Source organism: Triplophysa dalaica, chromosome 12 (genome assembly GCF_015846415.1).
Source record: "Triplophysa dalaica isolate WHDGS20190420 chromosome 12, ASM1584641v1, whole genome shotgun sequence".
NCBI classification, from domain to species: Eukaryota; Metazoa; Chordata; class Actinopteri; order Cypriniformes; family Nemacheilidae; genus Triplophysa; species Triplophysa dalaica.
The window spans coordinates 1,676,710-1,689,100 of record NC_079553.1 but is presented as its reverse complement, the minus strand read 5'-3'; the positions used below and the strand labels follow the sequence as shown (position 1 = coordinate 1,689,100).

General features: G+C 41.5%; 1 protein-coding gene across 1 annotated transcript in view; it reads right to left on the bottom strand.

Annotated features, from left to right (window-relative positions):
- The window catches only part of eif3ea (eukaryotic translation initiation factor 3, subunit E, a), a 32,725-nt gene that overhangs the window by 772 nt on the left and 19,562 nt on the right, over positions 1-12,391 (bottom strand). The window contains exons 8-12 of the mRNA XM_056762806.1: positions 11,995-12,121; positions 10,583-10,684; positions 5,871-5,980; positions 846-948; positions 242-376 (exon numbers count right to left, since the gene is read on the bottom strand). Coding sequence (XP_056618784.1) covers positions 242-376; positions 846-948; positions 5,871-5,980; positions 10,583-10,684; positions 11,995-12,121 — 577 coding nt within the window. The remainder of the gene's footprint in view (positions 1-241; positions 377-845; positions 949-5,870; positions 5,981-10,582; positions 10,685-11,994; positions 12,122-12,391) is intronic.

Sequence of the window (12,391 nt, the reverse complement as noted above, 5' to 3'; positions counted from 1 at the left end):
TATGGCTGGCCTGTGCTACCTTGTCATTAGGCCTTTGAAGAAAAACACCGTGATGAAAGCACTCGCTCGACGCAAAATGAGCAAGTTTAACAACATAAAAGGGTTGAATGCCATTCAACATTCTTAGGAACGCACTTTGGATAGATCATTTGTTTGCGTAAACTACAGGAATCAAGACAAACAGAGGCGAGAGCAAATTTAAGCGGTGAGAAAAGAAGTTTGGAGGAGTAGATGCTCTGACCTCATTCTTGTTGGCGTTGCTCTGCTTCTTCTCGATGTTCATGGCCAGCATTTGGCTGCGGAATGAAAGGCTCTTGGTTTTCTCAATCACCTGCTGGTACAGCGAAACGGCGTTGTTGCCCATCACTACATGACCCTGCAGGATATGAGAGAAGATGAAATTGATGTCAACGTAGCAAACACGCTTTCCTGTTCTCTCATGCGTCTTTATTTTTTATATTCACAGTCTCAACACAGTCAGCTAAAACGACACACACAAGTTAATTCTAGGTCATTCCAGAGAATTCCATGTGATTTGTGAGATCAGAGGGCTTTTTGTTTAAAGAGGCGTCACGACATGCAGTGTCGGTAATGACAAAGTCCGTCTACCCTCGAGCTAGGATGCAGCGAGCAAGCCTTTTTTTTGTCAGGTACAGGGCGAAATGACTGACGTAATTGATTGTTCCTACTTTATCTATCAAAGCAGAATATAATCTTACACAATAGCAGCTGAATTTGATTTTCCGACTAATTAAAGGACACCACAGCAGCAGCGTCTATCAATCGTTTGCTATTGGAGGAGGGAGGCAGACGAACGGGATTGAAATAATACGAGTGTCCCTCACCAGTTTGGAGTCGATTTTGGCATCCAGCCTGGCATTGCGAATGAGGTTCACGATCCATCTCTCTGCTTCCTCGGGAGTCATATTCAGCTTATCCGCCAGCATGCTGCGAGGAAAACAAGAGTCCATTAGTACAAACTATGGTAGAGAGAGAACATTATATACGCTGATGGTATTATGTGAAAATTGGGAGCTATATAACAAGCTCGCCGAGCGGTTCGTGTGTGTGCACGTAGGTTTAAAGTGCTGATGGAAAGTGCTGGATGATAATGGGTTTACTGTCATACCTCAGCGTTTAACAATCTGTTCAGGAGTGACAAATGCCTTACATTATGTAAGCAAGGCCATGATGCTAATTGCACCTAAACTAAGAAAGCCATTCAAAAGGGAATACAACTACATCATTGTGCGTCCGTAACTGATGGCGAGAGACAAACAACATGTTTCGGAGACAGAATCCAATAAGTTTGGATTGTAAATTCACTACTGACTTCTACTGACCATTCCCTTGTGTTTTGGGGCTGCTGTCCATAAATAAAAGCCAGATGTTTCCTATGATCTTTGACTGGTCACTTCCATGGATGTGTCATTGAGGGAGGACGGTGGCAGCTGGCGTTCTAGCGTTCTTTGATCCCAAATATTAATTCTACAGCGGGCCCCCTTGTGGCATTTTCTGTGCGAACCCTCAAATCATCTTCTGAGCTTATTTAATGCTAGCTGGAAAAAAGGAAGCTTGTCCAATTCGGTTCTTAAAGCTAAGCCTACAGCCAAGATCCAAACAACTAATTGGCTCACGCAGTGAAAGGTTAACTCAATCACCCGCCGCGTCAATGGTACGGGTCTGGAGACAAGCAGAGATGACAGCTTATATCATTTCAATCCCAGTGAAACCCTTAAAAAACGATGCGTGACAGGGTAGATTGGTCATAAAGCTCATTATTCAAAAGCTAGCTGCCAACGAATGTGCCGGTTGTCACATCAGAAGTTCCAAGTTGGTGATGGCTAACACATGTCCGACATCATGCAGTGACACTTGGTATGGGAGAACGAATGCCTGTCGACTCCAGGGGTTAAAGCAGGGACATGAAATCCAAGCTCTTTGGCGGCCCCAGAGTATACGGCAAAGCGAGCTGTACGCTGATGAACAATTACAGCTGAAAAGGAACAGGAAACCAATTAAAACATGGGGAAGATTGGAAAGCGACTCATCCATTCCAAGCCTAAACCCTTGGTGAAGCTTCAATATAAAAATAAATACAACCCAAGAGTTAATTAAAAGCTAAATTGCTTGTATTGGAAGACACTCAGACGATCAATAAACAACTGAAACTCTGTTCTCGTCGGTGTTCACTGACCCGACTGACACCAGAGGCAAAGAACGTTATTTCAACGATCCGATTAAGACATGACACATGTCAGTCAAGCCAGAGTCCAAAAACCACCCAAATCAAATAAGATCATGTTTCGTCTAAGGGGAGCCGACCCTCTGGACTAGCTGAACCAAAGACCAAGGTCAACCACTGCCTCAGCACAATGAAAAGGCCCACACGCACTAATCTAATTTCTCCCAGACGAAATTTAACTCGAAGAGAGAAAGAATCGTTTTGTATTGGATAGCAACTTAAAAGCGCCCCAGTAATATAAATGAAGGTATGGAGTAAAACAAAAAAATACACGAAGACTGAAAATAATTGGGGGAAAGAAAGAGGCTGGATAAATGAGCCACTCAAGCGTAAGTGCCTGACAGGGCGGTTTAAGCCAAGCAGCTTGACTCCCCTCACTGCGGTCTCATTTTACACAGCCTTAAACCTGCTCCTCTGGGGTGGGGGGTGAAGGGTAAGGATCATTTTCACTTCGACCCCTTACATGCACTGGGCTCCTCACGGTTGATTTATCCAATTCCGATTCCAGGCCGGTGGGAGTGGGGTTACGGGTCTCACACCCGGAGCAATAGAATTTAAAAGAGATTGACTGTGAATGCACGTTCAGAAAGAGATGCTGACTACTCATATTTTACTCATATTTTTTTCTATACATAAATTTGTTAAATATTTGCATATGAAGGCACACAAAGACCATGTTTAAAATGGATGGTTAAATCAAACTGTTATAGTAATTAGAGCACCAGAGATCCATGTGGTGGACCATTTGTCATGTGGACAATTATTTTCAAGTGCAGTTAAGTGAGAAATTAATAGAACCAGGATATGATAATGCCATAGACTGTAGATGTCACTAACATGCAAGAAAGTGCCTACAGACAGTTTCAAAGCAACATCATGAAAAACGCATAGGTGCCCTTAACTTCCAGTACACATTCACAAATAATTGAGTGCCTGTAGATGACTTCTTATAATGAGGAAAAGAAACCAAGAAGAACCGTTACTCGGCTAAACTTGTCTCTCCAGTATTTTGAATTTAGACTGTGATACCAAGCTAAACCGCTAGATGCCTCATACGGTTTCTTAATATGCGATTGAATTGCAATATATATTGTGCAGCCCTTTTTCAAACTAATTATACATGTCTAAACCTGTTCTGTGTTTTATGCACAGCCCTTCCGTGAACTACGGCTCTGTGATCTGTAGGAAGTACTGCTCAAATCACTACGAGTCGTTTACAACATGCATTTGAAAAAGTCCTCAAACATCATCGTGATAAATTTACTTATCATGAAAATACCTGAAAAGATTTGAAGAAGTGATAGAATATGACCACAGGCATTTCCTGGAACTAATAGTTCTTCTTTTGTTTCCCATAATGGAGCGCCCTCTGGCTTTCGGATGTGGCGCATTTAAACATAATTCGTTGAGAAACAGAGCATGAGAATCATACGATAGATTGCCCAGCCCTAGACCGAACTACAGGACACACTTTATTGAATACAATTATTATATGATAAAATTACATATTAGACATTAGCCATACCGATAAACAAACATAGACCGGAAGTTAACAGCAGTCCATGCACACGAGTCTGATGAAAGACAATTGAATTTGTACTTGTGGTCTTTCTTCAGCTAGATGCAGCCAAACGCAAAAAAGCCCAATATTTCTGAGTACCCCTATGGCTAAACATAAAAGAAGCTGATAAAAATTGGCATAATATTCATTTGATCCCAAAATTTACTGCCGTAAGCGTCTGCATACTGTATCTATGACATGCACTCAAATCAAAAATGGATTTCTTCTTCCCAATCCCCTATAATTTAATTTAACAGACATAATATGTAATTCGGGCGACTTTTATAAGCTACTAACTTGAACAGATAAACAGCAATCACCATTCAGCTTCCTAGTTTACCATTACCTTTGTGGCGTTTGACAAGAAAATGGATTCAATTGCAACAAGAGCGCCTAGGAGAGCCAGAACTCCAAATCAATTCCAGACTATCTGCAACAAGAGATTTGGATGGAGGCTGATCGCATTCCATGTTTCAACCTTGACTACGGCCCGTCTTGGTTTTATACAGAGCTGAAAATGCAGAGAGCAATTAGGCCGTACATGAAGCATGGAAATAGTGTGCGAACCTGAGCACGGCCGGTTTTAGATCACCGAGTGGTTGCACTTCTTAGGAAATAAATAACAGATTGAGAAATCCTGTGACTACAGTTTGATAACGCACTGGAGAATTTTAAGAAAAGCCTGAAAACCACTTTACAAATACAGCTTTTCATCAAACGTGGTATACGATATCGTGTTGGTGAGCTTGAACATGGACCATTCGGGATTTCCAGGATGTCATAAATCTCCCAATGTAGATGCAACCTGTTAGCGGAACTCAAGTCGCTGTCAAGTGCTTTCTGTTAAAGAATGCAGGACAGATGCTCCAAGACTAGTAGTTATGAAAGCTCATTAAACAGGCGGGAGGGCAACGCGGCCTCTTTGCTCTTTACTCTGTCAGCGGAAGGCTAATAGGAACCAGGCAGAGGGAAACCAGTGACACCCGCCCAAACCGCCCTTTCCATAAAGACCGTATCTTTTCCACCAATGGAAAATCTTGGGGACTGAAACCATCGCGTGTCTTCTCTGGAAACCTACAATGCCGTTTAAATATCGTAGAAGCGGCAATAAAAAGCGTAACCAGAGAAAAGTGGCAATAAAACACCTGCCGCACTCAGAACGCAGACCAGGACGTCTGAAAGAAGATCAGAAGACAGACATTGAGCAAAAACATACATCTATCTCAATCTCTGCCTTGTTTTGGACTGGTAAGCTCAAAGCAAATCACCTCAGGCAGTATTTTCTACAGGACTACAATTCCGCGCTAATGAGCACATGTCAAGATTGCTATAGAAGGCTTTACGATAAAATGCCTTGTAGACCGATCTGCCGTATTTGCCACAGACGGAGCCCAGCCATTAACATCCTCCTTAGGGCCAATATGTAGACCCTTCAGATATGCTTCGAAACAGATGGGTGGATGTGCCTGAGATGTCTGGTTCTGAATGCGTGTCTGCATGTGTGAGATTGAGGCACTGGCAGCCGGTCTCTGGACACGCTTCCTCCAGCACACTAGTCATAAAAACTTATCAGAGCGGAGTGGGAATGGAAGAGGAAACAGGAAGCAACAGATTTTCAGACCGGCTACCTTCTTTTTTATCACTTCAATTTGTCCGTTTTAAAGTGACAGTTCACACAAAAATGAAAATTCTTATTTCAAACCTCTGTGACTTGTTATTCTGCAGAACAAAAATTTAATTTTTTAATTATGTTGGTAGCCAAGCAATGCTTTTCCATCCACTTCCATTGTATGAACGGAAAACCAAGCGGGACGGTAGATGAGAGAATTTCATTTTGAACAATCCTTTTAAGTGAAACTGTAGGAGCAACACTCTAGGATTATGCGTGAATAGCAGTAAAATTATAATCATAAATAAAAACTAAAGTAATGATCTTATTTGTGTGAAATTGTAAGACTATGATATCAGAGGGATCTTTAGTAGTAAATTTTACTTTCAAAGTCTATCTTCTGTGTTAAAGGACATCTGAATTTTACTTTTCAAGACTTTAACCATTCCTCTTACCTTATACTGATGCACTGGTGAATTCTGCAGAAGGTCTCGAAGATGAACAGCCGAGCGTTTTCAATGAAGTCCTCCAGACACGCCACCAAGAAAAAGTCATTCACCAGCACCTTCAAAAGATTGAAATGATTACACATCGTTGCATGTTATAGGCACACTCATTGGAACACAGACCCGTCTGCGGCTAAACAAACACAACGGACAGATCCGTTTATATTTAATAGTTCGTATAAACTCCCAGCTGAAGTCAGAGGCCTCTGTTAACAGTAACTGGTTGCAGAACAACGACAGGATGAAAAAGCCAAAAGGAGGAAAAATGTAAACAGAATTCCAGAGAATTACGGAAATGCATTGCTGCGAGGGCCAAGAGAGTCCTATAGCTCGCACATATTAGATATCCTTAAAAGAGAAAATCCCTATCTGGGGCAAAAAAAACTGGGGTCATTCTCTGCACTCTAAACCAACCGCAGATATTGGCATTCCACAGTCCCCACATGAAACGGGGCAGGAACAGATCCAGCCCCCGAACCCACCGCAATGGCTGTGGCTTATCGGCGTTTGTCTTGCCCACTGCCGTGGGGTCCGCTGGATTACGCGGTTGAACTGATTTACGATGCCACTGCTTTCAAATGACGAACCACCAAACCCTGCACTGGAGCTCTCGTGCCCTTGGCTCTCAGATGGAGAGCAGTCAAAAGCAAGTATGGTCGTGCATTCCACACGGCTGAAGACATGTGTGAGCCCCTGCCGTTTCTATACGGTTCATGTGAAGTCCTCGTTCAACGTCTCCTGCGCTCGCGTGCCCCGCTTTGTTTGCTTAGGCTTTGAGAGCTACTATCTGCGAGGTTCTGCTTGAAGAAATCCTAACTACATGACCACGGCCCTATCAGCCAACACACATTTTATCATTGACAGTGACTAATCTCGAGCTGATAACAGTTCACTTGAGTGCTACAATAACTGTTGAGGTTTTCAGAGAGAGAACAGCGCTGTAAGAATTTAAACGAAAAAAAATTAACTTGAGTTCCGTTTACTGGAAGTGCCGTTTTCTTTGATTTTTTCCTAGTCTCTACAAAAGTTGAAAACAGTGCTAAAAAAGGTTGTTTCTATGTTTAATGCAATACATACACCATTATGAAACCAACCATTGTGCGGCTCTTCACTGAGATGGATCAACTGGAGGAGGACAAAGTAGAAAAGCGGACTGGCTAAAGCAGGATAAGATGATCACGATGCAAAATAAGCAATGCGATGATCCACAGCTCGAGGAAAAACCCATAACGTCTATGCGGTGAGTGTCTACAGATCCAGGACGGTGTCCAGTTGGACACGCAAGCCTGCAGACCTCTGGAGCCACGGCCACTGATTTTATGCAAAGGAATTGCTCGTAAACGGCAGTTGCTTTGGGAGAAAATCTATTCGGTCTATTCTGGTAGCGTAAATTTAATATGATCACAATTACACAAAAACATGTTACACGCACCAGGAGTTTTTATTAATATGGCAATTTTATTACGTTATTACTGTCAATTTAAGATTAATCGTGATTGATTGGAAAAACAATTGTTCGAGTTCATATATTAAATGCGTGTGTGGCAACATTATTTTAGTTGACTAAACTGACATTTTGAAAACGTTTCTTTTCATTTAAATAAAATAAAATTATTGGAAAAATAAACTAAATAAAAAATGTAAATGTTGCCAAAAAAATGAACCAAGATAAGAATAACACTATAATAATAATAATTAAAAAAACTAAATAAATTAGAAAATGACAAAAGCATACCAAAATTGCTAAAACTAACTTAAATATAAATCTAAAAATTTTAATAAAAAAAAAAATCAATACTATAATAACTATGTATATAAACCTCCCCACACACAAACATTTGTTTTTGCAATCTTAGTGTCCTTTACTGACACTCAAATAAAGCATTATTATATAAAAACAAATAAGCCAATTAAAGGTGTCAATATCATTTTATGGATAGTAAAAGTAGCCCATTTGTCACGTATATTAATATGGCACATGTTTTCTACATCAGTTTTGCCTTAAGCTGGCTTATTCCTAAAGTGCACCGCACTTAGCAACCAATTAGTTAAGAGAAACAGATGACTTTGAAGGTAAAGATGTTTGTAAAAGGCGGCCAAGAGCAGAGACACTGATGACTTGAGAGGGATCAACGGTCCAACAGGAAAAGCCCTGGGCTGCAGACATGTCTGTCCAAAACTCATATTCCTGAGCGTTTAGAGGTGACGTACATCTGAGCCTAACCAGTTATATCAACATGCCAGAAAGTTGTTTTGAAGCTTGTGATCCCAATAATGCCTCGGGCTTTCATAATCAGGGTCATGACTAATTAATGTTCATTTACCAGGTGCCCGGTCGGAGCTCTCGCTGTACAACGGCCGGTTCTGGAGGTCCAGCAGCCAGACGGCTCTCACAGATGCAGGTGTGCTAATGACTCCGACTCTTACGAGCCCCAGCCTCCGTGCATGCAAAGTGTAATGGAGATCTCCCAAATGACTGGATTGGTTAGACCCGCAAAAACCCACCGAAAAAATGTGACTGGTGATTTGGGTCTCATTTTCTGTGCCCCTGGATGATAAGCGTCCAAAATGAAAAACATCTGGTACGATGAAATGGTCACAGGAGTAAATGTTTATAAATCATGTCACTGGCTTCAGGAAGGTTCGATGTGAAGTTGGGTTATTCTTTATTTCGCTCTTCTATAAAAAGCCTGCTATTTAACCCAGGGTGCTTGTTAAACAAAGTTCATGAGTAATGGCAGGCGAAGGGCAGTGTGATTGGTCTTTGAATTCATAATAATTTAGAGAACAGGAATGAGTTTTAAGAGCTTCGACATAAGTGCACACAAGGCAAAAGGCACTCAAGCTAATTACGCTTGGGATGAATCCTTGTAATGTAATGTGTTTACTGCAACCAACAATGCGCCGAAGGCCATTTCTGGCTTTTATCACACGGAGACTTCTAAATACTCTCTCATTCAAAGCAAAATACTTCTTCATGCAGTTTGAGATTTGGCCGCGGCGTTTGCGTGGCAGTTTACCAAACAAATTTATGTTGAAAAGTAATGTTTTCCAGGGATAGAATGACAAATGAATCTCGGTGTCGTGCCAGTGTTGTTTATAATCACGTGGCAAAGCGAAAAAAGTATATTCCTGCCCTACAATGATGATAAAACCAACATGTTACAAAAATTCTGTCGCTGTCCTTCTGAAACCTTGTGTCCAAATCTGCCAAATGGAAAAACGGCAAACTTCGTCAAAAAAACAAAAAGTTGACTGTAGATGGTAGGCACGTGCAAATAGGGGGCGACGCGGTCATGACCTCATGAGGTGCTCACATTTTTCCATTTTAACTTTTCGTAGTGCCGAGCACGCATAGCGGGTCATTTGAAAAGAGAAAGAGGCGCTGCTCAAGGTTTGAGACGCGAAGTGTGAATCTTGCCTAATAATAAATAGGATTTATTTAAACCACGGATATGTTTCAGAAGGACAGGAGTAATATTTAGCAAAGGTTCTAGACAGGTCATCCTACCTGAATTTTGGTTATTCTACAAAATGATGCCTTTCGTATTAATAATAACAACAAATAAATAGTGTTAAAAATACCACCTTTTTAAAGAAAATTTTCAAAAAATTTCTACTTTTTTATTAAAACAAATACAGAAATAGACATCAAGCGTAACCTTTCCGAAGGCATCTATCTTGAGTTACCGCAATACGATTTAAGAAAACTATTTGCCTGACATAATGTCTAAAGTCCTTAAATCTACTTCAAAATACACCTTATTAATCTAGAAAAGACTCCCGGATTCATACAATGACCCATTTAGTGTCCTGCAACAGTAACCGCAGCAAAGAACGTAACCGAAACTAAACTCGCTCTGTTTGCCTGCATTTGTCTTCGGTTCAGTGTCGTGTTGGCACTCAGTCTGTGCTTTAACGGTAAAAACAGAAAGAATGACAAAGCAGGGCAGGGGTGAAAACTGATGAAGTGACCATTATAGAAGACCATTTATAAAGGGGAACAAAAATACAGATCACTGGCTTGTCTGTACCGCAGAAAGCTCTTTCCAGCGTGTGTGTCCGCCCCTGCACACCAATAGCACTTCTTGTTATCCATCCCACTGATCTGACAATTACTGGCTATCATAAAAACATGACAAATGGTTAGTCAGAGGCTCAGAGAGGGGCCGCTTCCACAGCTGCCCGTGACACAACGACACGACGGCACGCCGGGACCGCCCGAGATCCCTTTCTGTGCCTGAAACAGAAGGCATGGCTGTTTGAATGGTTACAGCATCGGCATCGATGATGACCTTCGCCAGTTCTGGGAAAGTTCAGGTGACCCATTGGAGATCAAGGATTGTGCATGATGTCATCCGAACTCATCATTAGTGCGATGGAGGCATCGTCTGTGACGGTTACAAATGTAAAGGCTCTTTGTGGCTAGCCGATTAAAGAAAGTATGAGCTCAAGGTCTTTTGAGAACGACTGTCTTACTGAACGTTAGCTAACAGGAGCTTTTAGGAAAAGCCGGGATGTCGTGGGGAAAAAGCTCATCTTGTGCTTGTGGCAAACAGGAATCAACATAAGACACGGTCCTTTAGGCCTTTAATGGATAAGTTGTTCAGGGATATGATGCGTAGAAAGGTAATAAAAAGGTAACAACAGCTGGGACTTACCGCCTCGCACTCTCTCAGCTTCTTTTGAGCACTATCAAAGTCAAAGTTCACATACAGGCACTCCACGAACTCTGTGATGGGATCTTTGTAGGTGTATGATTCCTAAGAAAAGAGAATATGTAAACATTTATTTAAATGGAGATGAAAAATAAAACATTTGTCATGACCTAAATTTGTCCTTTTGGGTGAACTGTCCCTTGAAAACCGTGCGTGTTATCTTTACCATACGCAGGGTTATTTTCAGTCAAAGCACACATTAATGAGCACAACCTCTGCCTAATGTGCCATGTCTATAAACACCCACGAGCTAAAAGACCCCGTTAACAGAGGCCCTGATGGGACGATTCCCATTGGGATATGTGATCTTCAGGTCTTCCCTAGATCTAAATAATACAGATACTTGAGTCACCGTGAGAGGAGAAGGTTGTGCACGGCGCCCACCTTAGGACACATGTTTAAGTGATCACGCAAACTCGGCGGAGAAGCGCTTATTTGGATTTCAGTGCCATTGATCTCTGAAGAAGCTACTGTTGTTGGACACAGAGACATCGGAACGCTACAATCAGAGCGTCCAGGACCATTTATCAAATCTAATGGGTTAAAGACTTGCACGGCCTGCTGAGGAGGTACAAAGATAAACTGGGATGCAGAGAGCGAGCTTTCATTTTCAGGCCAATATACACCACTTGTTCGTTCGTTCCCACAATCGCAGTGAAATATAAGATTCCTCGCAGCGTGCCGGACGTATTAACTTCAAATAAAAGCATGTTCTCATTTGAAACATCAGAGAAAAAATGAAGCACAGTGTTGTTCATCTGGTGATGGGTAACCTCCCATAGAAAACATCTGTCGCTGCATGCAAGGCCAGTGTGGATTAATCCAAGGAGACCGACAGAGAATTAAACACCTGGCCAACAGGGTGGTGCGTAATAAAACGGGCCAACCGATCAAATGTGGACTGTTCTACGAATGTGGAAAAGGCTGGGAATACAAATATAAACAGTTTTAAATTATAAAAAGCTAACAAGTTTTCACCGTAGTCCATATGGATTTTAGAAATGAAGTAATAAAACTCAAATGCATTAAAAAGGGCATTCAAAGCATGAATATATTTATTTCACTCAATAAATAGTAATTTGTCCAAATAAAAAAAATCACTTACTACTTAGCTTGACTTAATAGCAAACCTATTAAATGCAATTTAAAACACTACCTGGGACGTAAAAGTGCACCCATAAATGTTATAAACGATCATTTAAATTTAATTCATTTTCACATCAATTTGTCTGCTAGGTAATATCAAGTATAACTAGTCTTTAGAATTAAGCCCCAATCAACTAGAAGCACACACCGCGCAAACAAATGTAAAGCACGGCATCCCCCCATAAATAAACCAAAGTGGTGTCTGATACCTGCTGGATGACTTTCACCAGATCCTTTAGCACCTGTCTGCGCTTGCGGACGTCCTTGTTGGTGATGACAGCTGTGGTCAGATAGCGCAGTATGTGTGGACACATCGTCTGGATGGCATTGAGGTACCTGAAAAAACAACAATCATGACACGCTTGAGGAATATCCGTTATCTACGTCTACTGTACATGAAAATATTACACAACCGTCTCTTTGTTCACATGGTTGTTGAAGTGACCCAATGATGTCATGTGTGGAGGCTGAACAATATTTCAGAACATTTGAACATTGTCTGAATGGTACAAAATGTTCATCTCTGCAGCATGACATCTGCACGGTTGCAGAGATCGAAACCGAATCGCCTGCACCAGAGTTCAACATGTCACGGCACGCACGCTA